Here is a 22,132-nt window from a genome sequence, read left to right on the forward strand (position 1 = left end):
GAGACAAAAGCTATTGCCCCGTTTATAGTCCCGACGTACGTGCTTTACGTCACCGCGTTCAGAGCGATCGGATTTTCCGACAACCTTGTGTGACCATGTGTATGCAAGACCAGTTTGAGCCAACATCCGTCGGAAAAAATCTATGGATTTTGTTGTCGGAATGTCTGATCAATGTCCGACCATGTGTACAGGGCATAACAAGCCAGGAAAGTACAATACCCCCCAAATGAATGGAAAGTAAACATTCCAAGGTATTTAGTAAGAGGCACGGTGAGTTTTTTTTAAGTTGCAATTTTTTCCCCACAATTCTTTGCAAAATGAAGAATGTTTTAAATGTTTTAAAATGAAGAATGTTTTAAATGTTTTTTTTTTTTTCACAAAATTGTCAGTTTTTTTCTTACACACAGCATATGCATACTTGCAACTACACCCCAAAACACATTCTACTACTCCTCTTACTGCGTGAGACTTTTACACAGCCTGGCCACATACAGAGGCCCAACATGCAGGGTACACCATCAGGTGTTCTAGGGACATAAATTACACATTTAATTTCTTGACTACCTATTACTCTTTTGAAGGTCCTGGAGCACCACTACAATGGAAACCCAAAAAATTACCCCATTTTGGAAAGGAAACACCCCAACGTATAATATATGAGGCACAATGAGTCTTTTGAACATGTAATTTTTTTTTCCACCAGTTTTTGGAAAATGTGGAAGGAAAATGAAAACACGCTTTTTTTTTACACAAAGTTGTCCATGTATAAGATATTTCTAACACATATCATGTGCATACTATAAATTACACCCCAAAATATATTCTGCTACTCCTCCTGAGTATGGCGATACCACATGTGTGAGACTTTTCCACAGCCTGGCCACATACAGACCCAACATGCAGGGAGCACCATAAGGTGTTCTAAGGGCATACATTTCAAATGTAAGTTGACTACCTATTACACTTTTGTGAGACACTGCAGTGGCATGGATGTGGCATGGATGAGCACTGATGTGGCATGGTTGTGGCACAGATAAGTACTGATGTGGCATGGATTAACACTGGTGTGGCACGGATGAGAACTGATGTGGCATGGATGAGCACTGGTGTGACATGGATGAGCATTGATGTGGCACGGATGAGCACTGATGTGGCACTGATGTAGCATGCATGTGGCATGAATGAGCACTGATGTGGCATGGATGTAGCACAGATGTGCACTGATGTGGCACAGATGAGCACAAATGTGGCATGGATGAGCATGAATGCGGCATGGATGGGCATGAATGAGCAATGGATGGGCATCAATGAGCATGAATGAGCAATGGATGGGCATGGATGAGCATGAATGGGCCATGGATGGGCATGGATGAGCCATGGATGAGCCATGAATGAGCATAAATGAGCCATGGGTGGGCATGAATGAGATATGGATGGGCATATATGTAGCACGGATGAGCCATGAATGGACACAGATCAGTTATGTGGACACTTCAGATCCAGCCCACAAGCGCTGCTGCACTGGTTCCCTCCTCTCCTCTCCTCTGTACTGATCGGTGTGAGAAGAGGGAAGGAACTAAACCGGACATGCTCCGGCTTGTTTACAAGTGATCGCTCCGATATTTGATCACCCCCTGTCATTGACCCTTTACCCAAATCCATGATGCGCTGGGTCCAGAGGACCCGACCATCAGGGACAGGGCACGCAGCGATTCTGGGAGGACGTCATTGTAGGCTCTCCCAGAATTAACCAACCACACTGTAGCCATCATTATGGCCCGGTCGGCAAGTGGATATTATTATACATAACAGACTCCCTTGTCATAGGCAGGTAGCTTGATACAAGCTACCTGTGCCTGCTGTCACTTATGCTGGCCATACATTTTTTCCTTCAAAAATTTTTGCTCGATTTTCTAACCGTTAGTAGGGTCAAATTGACATTCATTTTCGACCACAGTGACAGGAAAGTTTGAAGAAGGAGAATAGAAAACTTTTATTGATCTAGTTAATTTTTGGACACTGTATGTGGTTTTCGTTCCGAAATTACATTTATTTTAAATCTGATTGTTAAACGCAACTGAGATTTTTGAATGACACTCATCCATTCATCGAATGTACAAAGAATTTTCATACAAATATTTGTATGAATACTCTTGTCCAAAAATTGATATGTGTATGGCCAACTTAAGACATTTGGTGGCAGCAGCATGCTTTTTTTTTTTAATCACCTGTCATGATTGGTTAAAAAAATGAAAAATTTGATCTTTATAGCACAAAAACAGCAGATAAACATTACTATAAGGGGTTCATTAAACCGCTTCCCGACCTCCTCGCACACATATACTGCGGCAGAAGGGCACATACAGGCAGATTGAGGTACCTGTACGTTGCCCTTTAAAAAGGCGGCTTGCGGGCGCGCGCCCGCCCACCGGGAGCTCCGTGACCTTGATCGCAGGTCCCGCGGGCTCAATCGTCTCACGGTGTAAACAAGTTCTGCCTAATGACACTCTCACTGATCACCGCTCCCTGTAATCGGGAGCGGTGATCAGTGTAGTGTCACACACAGCTCCCCCCCCCCCCACAGTTAGAATCACTCCCTAGGACACACGTAACCCCTACAATGCGAACTAGTGGTTAACCCCTTCACTGCCAGTCACAATTACACAGTAATCAATGCATTTATAATCGCACTGATCGCTGTATAAATGTGAATGGTCCCAAAATCGCTTTAAAATTGTCCGACATGTCCGCCATAATGTCGTAGCCATGATGAAAAACGCTGATCGCCGCCATTACTAGTAAGAAAAATATCAATAAAAATGCCATAAAACTATCCCCTATTTTGTAGACGCTATAACTTTTGCACAAACCAATCAATAAACGTTTTTTGCGATTTTTTTTACCAAAAATATGTAGAAAAATACGTATCGGCCTGAACTGAGGAAAAAAAATAGTTTTTTATATATTTTTGGGGGATATTTATTATAGCAAAAAGTAAAAAATAATGCATTTTTTTCAAAATTGTCGCTATTTTTTTGTTTATCGCGCAAAAAATAAAAACCGCAGAGGAGATCAAATACCACCAAAAGAAAGCTCTATTTGTGAGAAAAAAAGGATATCAATTTTGTTGGGGAGCCACGTCGCACGACCGTGCAATTGTCAGTTAAATCGACGCAGTGACGAATCGCAAAAAGTGCTCTGGTCTTTGGCCAGCGAAATGGTCTGGGGCTTAAGTAGTTAAACTGTGAAACAGTGAAAGTATTGAAAAAGTATTTATTGACCTTATGGGAAGCACATAAACCCGTTCTAAGAGGAGTATTTCAGCAACAATTGGGGAAACTCAAACGGGAACGTATTAATATGGAACGAAAATTAGAAACTAAATTTAACTCCTCTTATACAGCTTTCCTAAACAATCCCACCCACCCCAATAACAAAAGCTAGGTTAGAGAAGGCTAGACTGGAATATGACTTATTTCTCACAAACACTGCTGATAAAGCATTACAACGCACTAAACATGCATTCTACTTAAAATTCAGCACCTATTTGGCACGAGCACTAAAATTTATAAATAAAACTTATGAACCAATTAAACTTAAATGGGCCAGAAATACTTACACTAGTAACCCTCTAAAAACTGTCAAAAAATTTGATTCAGTCTTGTCTTCCCTTTATTCGGAAACAAATAATTTTAACCACAATGAAGCTGATGCTTTTTTCTCACGTATCAACTTACCTACACTATATTCATCTCATAAAACACACCTAGATGAACCTATAACTACGGAGGATGTAATGGATGCCATTAGGGATTTAAAAACAAATAAAAGACCAGGCCCTGGTGGGTACTCAGCACTATATTATCACACTTTTGCAGACATTATCTCCCCTCTGCTGGCAGATGCATTCAATAATTTACTGGAAAATAAATCTTTTAGACAAGAATCCCTAGTGTCAGTCACCTGTATGATTCCAAAACCTAACTCAGGTGAAACTTCATGCTCCAACTATCGTCCAATCTCCATGCTAAATATTGATATCAAAATCTTGGCAAAAATCCTAGCGTCTTGCCTTAATAAAATCATTGGCTCATTAATACATCGCGACCAAGTTGGCTTTATGCCTAAACGACAAGCTGGAGATAACGTACGTAGAGCTGTTCTTCTAGCTCATATCGCAAAAACACATCACATACCAGCTTGCTTCCTATCGCTAGACATCAAGAGATCCTTTGATTCTATTGCTTGGCCTTATTTAAGCTATACCTTGCAAAAATGGGGTTTTGGCCCTAACTATATTAATTGGATTATGGCTCTATACAACAAACCAAGTGCTTATGTCAAATATGCTGGGTATAAGTCTGACTCCTTTAACATAGAAAGAGGTACAAGACAGTGATGTCCACTTTCTCCCCTATTATTTGCCCTCTTAATTGAACCACTTGCTCAATTAATTAGATCAGATCCTACCATAACAGGAATTGAAATAGGAGGTTACCAACACAAACTTTGTTTATTTGCGGATGGTATCCTATTATTTCTTTCCTCCCCTCAGGTATCGGGTCCCAACCTTATCCCAATTCTCAATGAATTTGCAGCTTTTTCTGGCCTTTCTAGTAACCCTAAAAAATGCTTAGCTCTGAACATATCCCTCTCAATCTTAGAACTAACCTCTGCAAAACAGGGACTCCCCTTTACCTGGAGTGAAAAATCAATTCCATATCTAGGGATTAACCTTACTGCATCTATATCAGACCTTTTCTCACTCAATTATCCCTCAATTTTGAAATCCATGTCAAATCTGCTGAAATCTTGGTCCCATCTACCGTTATCATGGTTTGGAAGAATGAATGCAATTAAAATGACAATACTCCCCAAACTATTATATTTATTCAGAGTGTTGCCAATTCCAATCCCTGCTTACTTTTTAAGAATTATACAGAAAAGAGCAATGACATTTATTTGGGGCACAGCTAAACCACGTATTCAACAATACACGCTATTCCTTCCCAAAGACAAAGGTGGTTTGGGTTGTCCAAATTTTGCACATTATTATAAAGCAGCACATTTAGGCAGCATTACTAAATATCACGCAAGTCATGAAACTCCTTTGTGGGTGCTTATCGAAGCAGCGGAGTGTGACCCGTTATCAATATCCAACATTCTTTGGATCTCTACTAGAGACCTTGGAAACATATGAAATCCAATGACTAAACACTTTCTTTCTATTTGGGATAGAACTAAAAGTAGTAACAATTTACAATCATTACATAATCCTCTTTTTCATTTTATAAAAATCCAGCGTTCTATCCTGCATGGTCTCACCTAAATCATTCAGAGAGTGGGTTTCCCTAGATCTTTTGAATATGCACAAATTTGTGCATTCTTCATCCTTTCTCCCTTTTCCAACTCTATGTGAATCATACGGACTGCCTAAATCTGTGTTATTTAGGTATCTTCAAATAAAAAACTTTTTCACTCCTTTCCTAAATTCTGACGCCCCCTTAACCATCTAACCAGCTTTGAAACTGTCTGTAGGAATGTTCCGCATTCAAATAGTACAATCTCATTGTTATATTCACTGATACTCGTCCAACCCAACTCAGAAAAGCCTTCATATGTACAGAAATGAGAGAGAGACCTAGAAAGTACAATAGAAAATACGGATTGGAACCAAATCTGGGCGATAACAAAATCAGCCTCTCCCAATGTTTTGACAATAGAGGCAAACTACAAAGTTTTAACTAGGTGGTACCTAGACCTAGTACCAACCAGGATAGCTAAATATACTACAAATTTTTCCACACAATGTTATCGTGGTTGTTCAGATTTGGGCACATATTTTCATATTTGGTGGATATGCCCTAAAGCACAAGCCTTTTGGAAGGAAATATTCCATATTGCATCAAAATTATTTAAAATAATAAACCCTCTTGATCCAGCAACAGAACTTCTCAATCTGAAACCGGAATTTCTAACATACTCGCAATTTAACTTGCTGGTTCAGCTTTTTACAGCTGCCAAACAAACATTAGCGAAAGCGTGGAGGTCTCCGGATTTTGTGATTAATGAAGCAGTGAATAGAATGAACAATACAATGACCCATGCTAAAATGATTGCCCTTGAAACAAACATGATGCCCAAGTTTGAAAAAATATGGCATCCTTGGATGGATAATTTCTTGTCACCAGCTTTTGATAAACAAGTGCTATTGCCATGGTAGTTGGGTAGGAGATTATATGCTTGAATGCCTTTATTTCAGAGAAAGTGGTGGCCCTCGACCTGATCTCACGGATTTCTTTTTTTTCTTACTCCATCTCATCTTTCTAGTCCCTTCTTCTCTCTTTTCTTCTTCCTCCTCTCTTTCTCTATACTCATACTCACGTTACATTGTAAAAGTTTATATACAAGTTATTTATACTTTTATGGAATATTAAGGTCATATTTCAAATTATGTTAACCTACCTAAAGTATCAAATTCTCTAAGTTATTTCTAAATTACCAGCTATTATTAGTGAAACGCTTCACCACTATAACATCTTATTGTATCCAACTATATGTGTGCTATTTTGGAAATATGTGAGTGGGTATCATCACAATATCAAAATATTTTGACAAGGAAAAAGTATTTATACCCCTTGAAATTTTCTACATTTTGTCATGTTGGGATTTTATGTGATATACCAACACAAAGTGGCACATAATTGTGAAGTAGAAGGAAAATGATATATGGTTTTCCACATTTTTTACAAATATCTGAGATGTGTGCCATGCATTTGTATTCAGCCCCTTTTACCCCCTTTACTCTGATACCCCTTTACTCTGATAACTAAAATCCAGTGGAACCAATTGCCTTCATAAGTCACCTAATTAGTAAATAGAGTCCACCTGTGTGTAATTTAATCTCAGTAGAAATACAGCTGTTCTGTGAAGCCCTCAGAGATTTGTTAAAGAACCTTTAGTGAATAAACAGTATTATGAAGGCCAAGGAACACACCAGACAGGTCAGGGATAAAGTTGTGGAGAAGTGTAAAGCAGGGTTAGGTTATAAAAAAATATCCCAAGCTTTAAACATCTCACAGAACACTGTTCAATCCATTATCTGAAAATGGAAAGAGTATGGCACAACTGCAAATCTACCAAGACATGGACGTCCACCTAAACTGACAGGCCGGGCAAGGAGAGCATTAATCAGAAAAGCAGCCAAGAGGCCCATGGTAACTCCGGAGGAGCTGCAGAGATCCACAGCTCAGGTGGGAGAATCTGTCCACAGGACAACTATTAGTCGTGCACTCCACAAATCTGGTCTTTATGGAAGAGCGGCAAGAAGAAAGCCATTGTTCAAAGAAAGCCATAAGAAGTCCCGTTTGCAGTTTGAGAGAAGCCATGTAGGGGACACAGCAAACATTTGGAAGAAGGTGCTCTGGTTAGATGAGACCAAAATTTTACTTTTTGGCCTAAAACCAAAATGCTATGTGTGGTGGAAAACTAACACTGCACATCATCCTTCAGCAGGGACAGGGAAGCTAGTCAGAGTTGATGGGAATATGGATGGAGCCAAATATAGGGTCATCTTAGAAGAAAACCTGTTAAAGGTTGCAAAAGACTGGTGCAGAGGTTCACCTTCCAGCAGGACAACAACCCTAAACATACAGCCAGAGCTACAATGGAATGGTTTTGACCAAACCATAGTCATGTTTTTAGAATGGCCCAGTCAATATCCAGACCTAAATCCAATTGAGAATCTGTGGCAAGGCCTGAAAATTGCTGTTCACAGATGCTCTCCATCCAATCTGACAGAACTTGATCTATTTTGCAAAGAAGAATGGGCAAAAATGTCACTCTCTACATATGCAACCTTAGTAGAGACATACTTTATTATTATTTATTTATTTCAGGTACTTATATAGCGCCGTCAATTTACGCAGCGCTTTACATATACATTGTACATTCACATCAGAGCTTACAATCTAAGGTCCCTAACTCACATTCATACATACTAGGGACAATTTAGACAGGATCCAATTAACCTACCAGCATATCTTTGGAGTGTGGGAGGAAACCGGAGTACCCGGAGGAAACCCACGCAGGCACAGGGAGAACATGCAAACTCCATACCCAAAAAACTTGCAGCTGTAATTGCAGCGAAAGGTGGTTCTACAAAGTATTGACTCAGGGGGGCTGAATACAAATGCACACCACACTTTTCACATATTTATTTGTAAAAAATTTTGAAAACCATTTATCACTTTCCTTTCACTTCACAATTTTATGTGCCACTTTACGTTGGTCTATCACATAAAATACATTTACATTTTTAGTTGCAAAAAAAATGTGGAAAATGTCAAGGGGCACAATACTGGTAAACTTTTTTACTTTAAATGGAATTGTAATGCCTTATATTACCTCCAGTCTATCAACTTCCAGCTTCTGTGTTCAGATGCTGATCTTCCCTGCACAGAGCCCTTAAAGGGATTGTAATTGTTGGATTTTCTTTTCTTTTTAAAAAACAAACTTGTCATACTTAGCTGCTCTTACCTGTCCTGATTCTCTTTTTCTGGGGCCCCCCCACCGGCGCTTCTGGTTCCTCCTGCCTTTAGAGTGCCCCTATAGGAAGCTGCAAATTGTAGTACAGAGTGCCCCTATAATAAGGGAAAAAAAACCTTCTGCCTTTAGAATCACTCACATTCTTCTCTTGCCCAGGAATACATGTACCATGAGGTATTGCTCCTCACACATTCACATTTACAAGTTCTATTGCACTTACTGACATATATGGATGGTGAACTGAGCTGTATGTGTCCTAACCTGTATTTTCTGATATGTAAACAAATAATGCATTCTGTATGCAGGCCAATTAATAGGCTGGCCAAATTTATTATGAAAATGGTTGACAACTAATTTCATACTCGATGATACTCGATTGTAGTCGATTAGGGGTTTTAGCCCTAAAGACAAGCTTCAAAATATTGACCAAGGAGTCCTTGTTTTGTGGAATTATTCTTGTCTAACACTTTCCGGTGCCAGCAGGCTTTCCAAGTCCCAGACAGTGTCCAGTTCAGACACTCATTTGGCAAGGGAGGGTGTGGTTGTTGATTTCCAGTATCTTGGGATAACCACTCTTGCGGCAGCAGGAAGATGACATAGGACATCTTTCTTAGCCATCGAGATTGAGCCAAGGATCATGGAGAGCAAGGCAATCCTAGGGGAGCGAGATATTTGTGTAACCATTACTTTACAAAAAAATGTTAAAGATTATTGTCCGGAAAGCTTGAAAATAACCATTTAAAGACATGAGCTTTTACCTGCAATTTTTAAGTCAGTGAAATGGTCTGTTTACTGGAAATTTGCAGCCCAAACTTGTTTTATGTCTTTGAAGCATTGGAAAAGGGGAAGAACCTTTATTAGGTTTTTATTTCTGCTGTTGCCCTAGTGTCAATATTTCCCCGCTCCTCCTGTCCCAAAAACACAACAGCAAGTGAGATGGAAACTACCAAAAGTAAGAGAAATTCTTTTGACAGTCGTCTTAAGACCAGATATGGCCATTTGGGAGATTTCCCCTTTACTCTTGTTTTGGTTACAGCTTTACATTTGGATTTCCCCTCATGTTTTGTCCTGGCAGTAGGACGAAATGGTGAAATTTGTTAGTTCAGTTTGCCGATTCATCGAACTACAAACAAGCTGGGTTCAGATTGAACCCATGGTTAACCCAAACCCGACGCTCATCGCTAATTATTGGTACAGTGGAAACATTAGTCAATTAGTGGTAGTAATATTAAATGTCGGATAGACATAGTAGATAGTTGTACAGGTGTGGAAAGGTCATGAAAAAGATAATGCAAAGGTAATATGTATGGTCAGTTAAAGTAGCCCTTCAGCCAAAATGTGTTTTCCAGGTTTGGGTAGAGTGGGGAAAGATCATAATCTCACTGTTTCCCGGTGACTATTGGTGACCATTTTGCAGCTGTCACTAAAACAAGATATACTGTAAGAGGATTCTCCTATGGGGTCACCAGTTACAGTGAAAACTATTAACAAAAATATTTGCCTCCTTTTGGGGAGATTTTAATTTACTTCCTGTCATGTCTCTGGAACCGGAAATAAAGACAAGTCTCTCTGATGGGGAAATAAACAGAACTAAAACCATCAGAGGTTCTTCACCTTCCTCACTCTAAAACCAGATGGTAATGATGTCCGCAAGTGTTTCTTTGCTCAGTTTGTAAAGAGTACAGTGTGTGGAGTATTTGGCACTACATGGTGGCTATAATTGTAAGATATTTTGTTTTCTAAGTCTGGGGCGATTCTAATAATATATTATATCGTTTATAAGGTCATGGTGATGGTAATGTAAGATATTAGCTGAAGTTAGAGTTATCATTTTATTTTTGTAACTTCACAGCTTTTCTTCAGAGCTGAACCAGGAACATAGGCGTGCGCAGGGGGTGTGCCGGATGTGCCTGGGCACATCCTAATCACCCTGTGTGGCGCAGATTCCCCCTGCTGATAGTTGACCAAATCCCCATAACAGTGCTACTAAAAATAATTGTAAAAAAATTAAAAAATAAAAATCTACTGACACCATACACTGCCTTACTGAAACCAACCTCTGCCCTACTGACAAGTCCACTGCTCTACTAACACTGTCCATGTTTTAATACATTTGGGGTGCACACCCTAAGGCAATAGGCTGTGCACACCTATGACCAGGAAATACAAATTGCCACATCAGATACAATTGAAACTAAATACTAGGTGGCATATCTGCTTTAAATCTGTCTATAGATAATCTTTTTTTTTAAGCTATGACCTAATTTTAAATTGTCTTTGAACTCTCCAATTTAGCTCTTTTATAAATGGATTAACTGAAATGATAGATTAACTTGTACTGCTAAACAGAACCTGTTACCAAGTCATAGATTTACAAAAAAGCTTAACTCCAGGCAGATATATGTATGGGCGTTGTGTTACCTGCTAGAGGATTTGTATTTATATCCATCCAGCCCTGTGATTTACGAAGCTCTGTCAAAAGTACAGCCCTCTCTTGCAGGGCAGGAGATCTGATTTTTCTCTGCTGCAATTTCTTGTGCCTGGACAGTGAAAGGAGAAGCAGCCAACCAATAGGCTCTGTCACAGTGCTCTCTCTTACTAGCATCATTCTTACACTGCAACACATCTGATTGGCTACTTATGTTGCTACTCCCTCCCCCTCTCTGAGTTGCACTATGAGACTACAAGGGACTAATGGTCAAAAAGTCAAATTCAGGTACTTAAAGTATTACTAAACACACACTGTTTAGGATGTGGATGATGGCACTGTAATTATTTTAATAAAAAAGAATCTAAGTACCTTTTTCATAATCAATATACAGCTGTCACATGACCCAGCTCTTTCCCAGCCTGTATGCAGGGAAACATAAGCAAGAGGAGATTTCAGTCCTCTGCTGCTGGTCACATTAAAAAAAGAGCAGCCTTTAAAATGCATAGTAAAAATAATTAATGAATGAATAAACTGTTTTAACCACTTAAGGACAGAAAGGATTTGCCCCCTTAACCACCTCAATACAGTGTACTTACACCCCCTTCCTGCCCAGACCAATTTTCAGCTTTCAGCGCTCACGCATTTTGAACGGCATTTACTCTGTCATGCAACACTGTACCCATATAAAATTTGCATCCTTTTTTTTCCACACAAATAGAGCTTTCTTTTGGTGGTATTTAATCACTAGTGGGTTTTTTATTTTTTATGCTATAAATAAAAAAAGACTAAATTTTGTGAAAAAATGGCTTTTTCTTTGTTTCTGTCATAAAATTTTGCTAATTAGTAATTTTTCTTCATAAATTTTGGCCAAAATTTATACTGCTACATATCTTTGGTAAAAATAACCCGAATTAGTGTATATTATTTGGTCTTTGTGAAAGTTATAGAGTCTACAAACTATGGTGCCAATCACTGAAAATTGATCACATCTGATCAGGCCTTCAGTACATCAGGTGAATCTCATATCTTGAGACACTAACAAGTCAGGAAAGTACAAATACCCCCCAAATGACCCCTTTTTAGAAAGTAGACATTCCAAGGTATTAAGTAAGTAGCATGGTGAGTTTTTTTAAGTTGTAATTTTTTCCCACAATTCTTTGCAAAATGAAGATTTTTTTTTTTTTTTTACAAAATTGTCATATTATTAGGTTATTTCTCACACACAGCATATGCATAGTACAAATTACACCCCAAAATACATTCTGCTACTCTTCCCAAGTATGGCGATAGCACATGTGTGAGACTTTTACACAGCGTGGCCACATACAAGGGCCCAACATTGAAGTAGCACCTTCAGGTGTTCTATGAGCATAAATGACACATCTCATTTCTCAACCACCTATTACACTTTTGAAGGCCCTGGAGCACCAGGACAATGGAAACGCCCACAAAATGACCCCATTTTGGAAAGCAAACACCCCAATGTATAATCTATGAGGCATAGTGAGTCTTTTGAACGGTTCATTTTTTTCCAGAAGTTTTTGGAAAATGTGGAAAAAATGAAAACACATTTTTTTTTACACAAAGTTGTCAATTTATAAGATATTTCTAACACATAGCATGTATATAGCAATAATTACACCCCAAAATACATTCTGCTACTCTTCCCGAGTATGGTGATACCACATGTGTGAGACTTTTACACAGCCTGGCCACATACAGAGGCCCAACATTGAAGTAGTACCTTCAGGCATTCTAGGAGCATAAATTACACATCTCATTTCATTCCTACCTATAACACTTTTGAAAGTCCTTGAGCACCAGGACAGTGGAATTACCCACAAAATTACCCCATTTTGGAAAGCAAACCCCTAACATATATTCTATGAGGCATGGGCTGCAGATAGGTACTCAGGTACTCTGATAGGCTGCAGATAGGTACTTGGGTACTCTGATGGGCTGGAGACAGGTACTTGGGTAAATTGATGAGCTGCAGACAGGTATGCGGGTACTCTGATGGGCCGGTGACAGGTACTCCATTACTCTGATGGGCTGGCGACAGGTACTCGGGTACTCTGATGGGCTGGTGACAGGTACTCTGTTACTCTGATGGGCTGGTGACAGGTACTTGGGTACTCTGATAGGTTGGTGGCAAGTACTCGGGTACTCTGATGGGTTGGTGACAGTTTACTCAGGTACTCTGATGGGCTGGTGACAGGTACTTGGGTACTCGGTACTCATATGAACTGTGACAGGTACTCAGGTACTCATATGGACTGTGACAGGTACTCAGGTACTCTGGTACTCCTATGGACTGTGACAGGTACTCATATGGACTGTGACAGGTACTCATATGGACTGTGACAGGTACTCAGGTACTCGGGTACTCAGATGAACTGTGACAGGTATTCGGGTACTCAGATGGATTGTGACAGGTACTCGGGTACTCAGGTGGACTGTGACAGGTACTCGGGTACTCAGATGGACTGTGACAGGTACTCGGGTACTCAGATGAACTGTGACAGGTACTTTGATGGGTGCTGACAGGTACTTTGATGGGTGGTGATAGGTCCTCTTTATTGGGGGGCAATCAGTGTGATTGGTGTACACAATAAGCGTTTTTTTTTTTAGTAGTAATGGCGGTGATCAACGATTTTTAGCGAGACAGTGACATTCCAGCGGAAAGATAGGACACTTTTGACACTTTTTTGGGATCATTGACATTTTATACAGTGATCAGAGGTAAAAATAGCCACTGATTACTAAATAAATATCACTGGCTGGGAAGGGGTTAACACTAGGTGGCGATCAAGGGGTTAAATGTGTGTCCTAGGGAGTATTTTTAGTATTTTTGGGGGGATGGGACTGCCTGGAGGAGGAAACCGATTGCTGTTCATAATCAGTATGAACAGCAAATCTGTCTCCTCTCTCCTTACAGAAAAGAGATCTGTCTGTTTACATTCACAGATCTCTGTTCTGTCTCTCTCAGGACATCGTGGCTGCCGGGTATGCACATCGGCTCTGTTGTCGCGCCGCAGGCACGCGTGCGCCCCCTAGAGCTCTTAAAGTGGCTGACGTACAGCTACGGCGATTTGCCTAGGGGAGCCAACCTGCTGCAGTATAACTGCGGCGGCTGGTCCTTCACTGGTTAAACCATCATACAAATATATACAGTATTTGAAATCAAATCTTTATTATTTTTAACAATAACATGGTGTAGGTGGATTTCTGCAAGTTACAGGCTGTGTTATACCCCTCCAGCCTGTGTCTTAGAGCAATAGGGAGGTAAAGCCTGCTCTCTCCTGCTCCCTAGCTCCCTTGTCACCTCCTCCCAGGACTTCTAGCCTCCAGGACTTTTCCCGAGTCTCTCCCATCCTCTGGAACTCCATACCACAATCTATCTGATTTATCTCCTACTCTGCTTTTAGACGATCCCTGAAAACCCATCTCTTCAGAGAAGCCTATCCTGCCTTCACCTAACAACTGTACTTTACTTTTCTCTATCAGCTCCTCCCCCACAGTTATTACCTTTTGTATCACTTGACCCGCTCTCCTAGGTTATAAGCTCTAACAAGCAGGGCCCTCTGATTTCTCCTGTATTGAATTGTATTGTAACTGTACTGTCTGCCCTCATGTTGTAAAGGGCTGCTGTATAATAATAATAATGTTGACATCATCAGATCATACCTGAATAATGTATGATGAAATATTATAACAGGAAGTGCCTGAAAAGGAGCCTTTGCATTTGGATCACTAGGTATTATTAAAATAAAATAAAAAGTAAAAAATTGGAATTTAAAAAGAAAAATTGAAAAATAATTTTAAAGTTACAGTACATTTGAATGATTGGTTTTACAACTTCAAGCCACATAGGTAATCAGATTTTTTAAAACTGTACAACAAAAGGTTCCAGACAGAAAAAATAACTAAGATATATTTTTCAATGTTAATGCTTAAAATATATTGTTACTCTAGACAAAAAATGTATGTGCCTGAGTTCTGCAGCGTACTAATATGGTTCTAACTATGTTGTTAATATATTTCTTTTAGGCTTATATAAAACTGCAAAAGTACCATAATGCTATAACAGACTGTGAGTGGGCATTGAAGGTAAGAGACCAATTTTTTTGTGTGACGTATAGAAGACATGACCCATCAATAACGTTCAAATTAATCCAATATGAAAGTTTACTTACTTTTTTTTTTTTTTTTAAAGGAAAAATTTATGAGCAAAACAACAAGTGTAGTAAATATATAGAACAAGCCTTAAAAAAAATGCTACTCTGTGATAGCTATGAAAAACACCCTCAGAGGCAAATTCGCAACAGTCCAGACAAGATTACACAACTATCCAATACCAGATTTTTCTTTGCTTAAAGTGATTGTAAAGTCAGAATTCTATGCATTAAGATAAAAAAACCTTCACTGTGCCTCAGCCCCCCTAATACTTACCTGAGCCCCATCTCGATCCAGCGATGTTGCTTGAGAGACTCGGCTGTACGGGACTCTCCCCCCTGATTGGCTGAGACACATATCGGGTGCCATTGGTCAAAGTCAGTGAGCCAATCAGAAAAGAGAGGAGGTGGGGCTAAGCCATGGCTCCGTGTCTAAATAAACACACAGCGGCTTGGGTGCTAGCTGCTTGCTGTGGGGGCACTCGGCAGAAGGGAGGGGCAAGAAGTGCGAGCGAGGGACCTGGGAATAAGAGGATCGGGACTGCTCTGTGCAAAAACACTACACAGAGCAGGTAAGTATAGCATATTTGTTTTTTTAATAAGATAAAACAAGACTTTAGTATCACTTTAATTCAGTCAAAGTTCCATGTCTAAAATATAGGCACCAACATCAGGGCTTTACTATCTGACTTGTCAGCAAATACAGTAGCTTTATCCCGCTCCTGCATCATATTGCTCAATACCTGAACAAATGGGACTTACCAATGTTCTCATGATTTCCTAGGATGGCCTTGTCAAAATACAGTAAAGCCGCATACACACAGGCGGACTTTTCGACCGGACTGGTCCGACGGACTTTCAACGTACTTTTGACGGACTTCCGATGGACTTTTTAACAAACGGACTTGCCTACACACGATCACACCAAAGTCCGACGGATTCGTACGTGATGACGTTCACCGGACTTAAATAAGGAATTTGATAGCCAGTAGCCAACAGCTGCCTTAGCGTTGGTTTTTGTCCATCGGACTAGCATACAGATGAGCGGATTTCTGGATCCAGCGGAGTTCCAACGTAAAGATTTGAAGCATGTTCCAAATCTAATGTCCGTCAGATTTTCGACTGGAAAAGTCTGCTGAAGGTCCGATGAAGCCCACACACGATCGGATTGTCCGCCGGACCAGTCCGGTCGAAAAGTCTGACCGTGTGTACACTGTATAAGTGTCATTCCTCGATTCTTGTATATTATGTAAACAATGAAACTACTCTCGATATTCATGATTATTCTGAAAACAATATACTGTATATGGCAGGGTAAGAGACCAAGAGTGAGTTAAGCCAGCTATAGATGGAGCAACCATGGGTTGCAGGAAGGAAAATCACGAAATTCCCCCATCAACACAGTCTCGCTGAGCCATTGTGTTCTACCGGCAGAAGAGGGGGGGTCCCACCTGGAGAACGCAGTGACTACTGCTAGCGGCTATAACAACAGCTAGCAATAGTCACATAAAAAAACTGACAGACTGGTTGTACCCTAGTACAGGTACTTTCAGCCTGTCCATACATGGTTTGATTCTCGGATGGTCCCCACTGAACTGACTGAGATTCGAACCATCTATGGCCAGCTTTACTCCTGCTTGCCCTTCCAGGATCTGCTAGAGGAGTGGGGCTTACCATTGTAAAACTATGCACCTATGTATGCATCTTGACTAGAGTTACTGATTGGAACTGCCATGCATCTCAAATGTCAAGCACTGCATTTTCAATTTTAACGCACGAATAGCAAATTCAGCGTTAGAAAAGAAAGCCTGTCGATAAAAGCCCCACCATTTGTATGTTTCCCATCAGCTGTCATTTTTCAGCAACTGTCATATATATATATATATATATATATATATATATATATATATATATATATATATATATATATATATATATAACACTCCACTAATTAAACCATTATTCATAACATTAAGGCTCAAGTGGCCCATTGATGGAAGTTATCCCATCACAAATTGAGTTACTTTATATAAGTCATGCTTGTTGCTTTAAGAGGGGATAAGGAAATTGGTTTCCCACTTGTCAGTCTAAGCAATGCGTGACTGGAAGGCTGATTATTTATTGTGGAGGAGGAAATGACGCAGGTAAGGAGATGCAGCCTGTCATTACATGTGTAAAGAATTCATTATTCCTCTTGTGTAGCGTTAGAGCTGTCACGGCATTAATATGTTGTCTTTATTACTCAATCACTTTTTTTTTACTGTGAGTGTTCGTGAAATATGTCTGTGACATTACACACACATGTAGAGTTGTTATCTTAAACATGTCACGCCTTCCGCTTTATATAGAATGATCGATTCTAGTTAAAGAGCATTCAGAAATTTTATAGCTTGATTTCAAACTTAAAGGGTAACTCAACTTTCGCGGGGGAAAAAAAGGAAATAAAAAAGAAATACAATATAGCATGTACAATTGCTACACAAGTCATTTTGTAATTGAATGTTATTATAAATGACCTTTCCCTTTCAATCTGCAGTGCTATAATTTTCTGTAAAATTGAATGCAAAATGGCAACCTGGAGACATTATGTACATAAATGGTGTACAGAGTGCCCCCCAAAATGTAATTTCCTGTTTGTGTGATTGGCTCACTGATTTTCAACAGAAGTCTGCACTAAGCTGCAAGTCAGATTCTGGCAGTGGCGGCTGGTGTGTGTGTTTTTTTTTTTTTTGGCGGGGTGACAGCAGGTGGATTGTTTGCACCCCCCTCCAAAAAAAATACACCAGTCGGCACTGCCAGAATCTGACTTGCAGCTTAGTGTCAGTCGGGTCATGGATGGCACTCACCCCGGTCGAACAGCCGGCTGGGTCATGGGTGGCACCCCCCCAGGTCGAGTCGGTCAGTCAGTAGGTCAGGGCCCCACACTTACCCCATCTTGTGGGCAGTGCTCTGGGCTGTTCTCTCCGGCTACTTCCTTGCTTCCCCTGCGTTTCCTCCCTCCTTCTCCTGGCAGCCAATCCGATCGGATCTCTTTTTGGCCAATCGGGTGACGGGTCTCACAACCCACTTCCTGATTGGTGGGAGGAGGAGAATCAGTGTTACAATAGCGAAAATTAATTTGCTATTGTCACACAACTGGGTGGGCTCAGAGTGCAGAGCACTGCGCCCAAAGCCCACCCTTTTGGAAACCTATTAGAGCCTCTGGCTCTACTCATATGCTTAAAAAAAACAGCCCCTCCCATTGGAATCTAAGCCTTGCATTTAGATCAGGGGGTCGGACGCATGGATAGGGGCGGCGCCTGTGTGCCCCTAATGGACTGGATTCTGGGCATCCTGTGCAACAAAAAAAAAAATTTGGTGAGATACTCTCAAAGGAAGATCATATCTAAAGGGTTTCAGACCCTGACACATCCCTCATTAGGACACCAAAAGTGCAGCACCTGATTGATATTAATAAAGTCACTCCCATTCTCATGGACATGGACACAGACAAGCAAAAAGCTATTTCTTAACTATAACAAAAGGAAATAATCTGCAACAAAGTTTATCAAAGTCCTTGCAATATACATAAATCACCCAGAGGGGAATGTTTTTTCTCAACAAAAAGTGAAGGTACAGTATCTCACAAAAGTGAGTAAACCCCTCACATTTTTGTAAATATTTTATTATATCTTTTCATGTGACAACACTGAAGAAATGACACTTTGCTACAATGTAAAGTAGTGAATGTACAGCTTGCATAACAGTGTAAATTTGCTGTCCCCCTCAAAATAACTCAACACACAGCCATTAATGTCTAAACCACTGGCAACAAAAGTGAGTACACCCCTAAGAGAAAATGTCCAAATTGGGTCAAAGTGTCAATATTTTGTGTGGCCACCATTATTTTCCAGCACTGCCTTAACCCTCTTGGCCATGGAGTTCACCAGAGCTTCACAGGTTGCCACTGGAGTCCTCTTCCACTCCTCCTTGACGACATTGTGGAGCTGGTGGATGTTGGAGACCTTGCGCTTCTCCACCTTCTGTTTGAGGATGCTCCACAGATGCTCAATAGGGTTTAGGTCTGGAGACATGCTTGGCCAGTTCATCACCTTTACTCTCAGCTTCTTTAGCAAGGCAGTGGTCATCTTGGAGGTGTGTTTCATGCTCTGCTTTCAAATGTGATCATGCTCTGCTTCAGTATGTCACAGTACATGTTGGCATTCATGGTTCCCTCAATGAACTGTAGCTCCCCAGTAAACTGTTTGCAGGCTTTCTTGTGCATCATCTTTAGAAGAGGCTTCCTTCTGTGATGACAGCCATACAGACTAATTTGATGCAGCGTGCGGTGTATGGTCTGAGCACTGAAAGGCTGACCCTCCACCCCTTCAACCTCTGCAGCAATGCTGGCAGCACTCATACGTCTATTTCCCAAAGACAATCTCTGGATATGACGCTGAGAATGTGCACTCAACTTCTTTGGTTGACCATGGCAAGTCCTGTTCTGAGTGGAACCTGTCCTGTTAAACCGCTGTATGGTCTTGGCCACCGTGCTGCAGCTCAGTTTCAGGGTCTTAGCAATCTTCTTATAGCCTAGGAAATCTTTATGTAGAGCAACAATTATTTTTTTCAAATCCTCAGAGTTCTTTACCATGAGGTACCATGTTGAACTTCCAGTGACCAGTATGAGAGAGTGAGGGCGATAAGACCAAATTTAACACACTTGCTCCCCATTCACACCTGAGACCTTGTAACACTAACGAGTCACATGACACTGGGGAGGGAAAATGGCTAATTGGGCCCAATTTTGTAAGTTTTCACATAGGGGTGTACTCACTTTTGTTGCTAGCAGTTTAGACATTAATGGCTGTGTGTTGAGTCATTTTGAGGGGACAGCAACTTTACACTGTTATACAAGCTGTACACTCACTACTTTACATTGTAGCAAAGTGTCATGTCTTCAGTGTTGTCACATTAAAAGATATAATAAAATATTTACAAAAATGCGAGGGGTGTACTCACTTTTGCTGACCTTCTTGGGAAAAATGTCAGTTGTTCGAATCTCATGCTAATTGTCTGCTGTATTCTCTAATACTTTCTAAATCACGGACCCAGAACAAGTATGCACCACCAGTCAACATACCAGTCTACAAGTGTGTAGACCACCGGTTGTGACAGATGAATCTTTGTTTCATACTGCCTTCATATAATTCTCATAACAGGTGTCTTTGCATTTGACTTGATACAGAATATGCTTTTTAGACAATATAGTTTGCATTGTCATATAAAAAAAAAAAAAAAAATCCTTCCTAATCTCTTAGGCTGAGTTTGTGCTGTTGCCCTTCGGTAACACATGGGAATGTTCATTATCCCAATTGGAATGCTAAGGTGCTATTATTCCTAATGACACCCCAACACATATAGTCAAAGCACCTATATTAGTGTTACAAGAAATAGTCTATGCACCTTTTTCTGTGTTTTGGCTTATTTTTATTATCATAATACAGGATTTATATAGCACCAACAACATGAGGGCATTCGGTACAGTTAAAATACAATTCAGGGGGCGTGGCTGGATCTCATGCGTGATGGCTGCACGATAACTCCGCTCTGATCCTTGGTGGCTTCCCAGGGCTAATCTACACGGGTGATCACTGGAAAAACACAAGGGTTCCCAGAGCCAGCATCCAGGGGACATTAGACAATGTCCGAACGAAGTAAAGACCACTATACCCCCCGCAAACTGATGGAATTCTACCCGCCGCCGGTAAAGTCATCCTTCCAAGGTGGCATCGGCGGACCCGCGGCTCCCTCACGAGGTGGCCTGTCAGTATCCACGAAAAGGGTGCAGTATAATCACACTGCAGCAGGCACATCACAAAGGGGGAGAGCAGCTCAGCCACTTCTACACCATCCACAAGCCCAGCTAAGTCAAAGCTGAAGTTGTCACAGGCAGAAGATCTTAGCAATGAAGTAAACCTCCCCCTGCAGCCCCCTCCTGTGAGCACAGCACTACACAGCACCATAGCAGCATTCCCCACAATGAATCAACCAGTGCTGGATACCACACTGAGACATGCTGTTGACTGTGCAGAGTTCCATTCACTCTGAGATAGCAAATATGATGCAGCAATTTAATTCTGAAATATCCTATATGGGGAATAGAGTGACCAATATAGAAACTAAGATGGGGAAAATCACATCCTCCTTTAATGAAATGGTTGATGCCCAGGGAGAAGAGGCAAAAGACATAGACTGGATAAAAGCAAAAATAGCAGATTTAGAGGATCGTTCCAGAAGGAACAATGTCAAAATCAGACATGTCAGAAGCCATTCAGCAATCTGACCTAAGAGATTACTGCACACAACTGTTACTATCATTCATGCCTAACACTCCGTCGGGAGAGGTGATCATAGACCACATTCACCGCGTGGCAAAACCGTCACGTTTACCTGAAACCACACCACGGGACACTATAGCCCGCATTCTTTTCTTCCATATAAAAAAGAAATTTGTGAAAGCTGTGAGAAATACTGCAGAATACCCTCAACAATACTCAAATATTTCCTTCTTTGATGATCTTTCAAAATACACAATGCAACAACGAAGAAACCTTGCGACTATCACTAATCCTCTTCGCAACCACCAGATCCCCTACAAATGGGGTCACCCAGTGAAACTGATAGTCATGAAAAGCAACAATTCATTCACAATTAGATCACTGGATGAAGGCCTGTCACTCCTCAGACAATAGAACATCCTGGAACCCTTGGAACAACGCCCAGATCGCCAACATCTTAATCGCAACAACTGGGAAGACCTAGAACCTCCAGATGACATGACTACCTGAACCACTACAGCCACACTAAGCCACATACCTAGCCCCAGATTGTCGATCCGAGATTAGTTCACTTGTTACTAAGTCCCACTATTTGACGCGGTATCAACCGCTCAAGCAGAGTTCTGCTCTTTTCATAACGTTCAGTACAGAGCCACTGG

The 22,132-nt window shown here is 40.7% G+C and overlaps 1 protein-coding gene across 3 annotated transcripts in view; it reads left to right on the forward strand.

Annotated features, from left to right (window-relative positions):
* The window catches only part of TTC12 (tetratricopeptide repeat domain 12), a 355,554-nt gene that overhangs the window by 170,392 nt on the left and 163,030 nt on the right, over window positions 1-22,132 (forward strand). For all 3 annotated transcript variants that reach the window (XM_073603090.1, XM_073603091.1, XM_073603092.1), the window contains one exon: window positions 15,029-15,088. In XM_073603090.1, coding sequence (XP_073459191.1) covers window positions 15,029-15,088 — 60 coding nt within the window. The remainder of the gene's footprint in view (window positions 1-15,028; window positions 15,089-22,132) is intronic.

This window comes from Aquarana catesbeiana, linkage group LG10, assembly GCF_042186555.1.
Source record: "Aquarana catesbeiana isolate 2022-GZ linkage group LG10, ASM4218655v1, whole genome shotgun sequence".
In the NCBI taxonomy this organism is placed as follows: domain Eukaryota; kingdom Metazoa; phylum Chordata; class Amphibia; order Anura; family Ranidae; genus Aquarana; species Aquarana catesbeiana.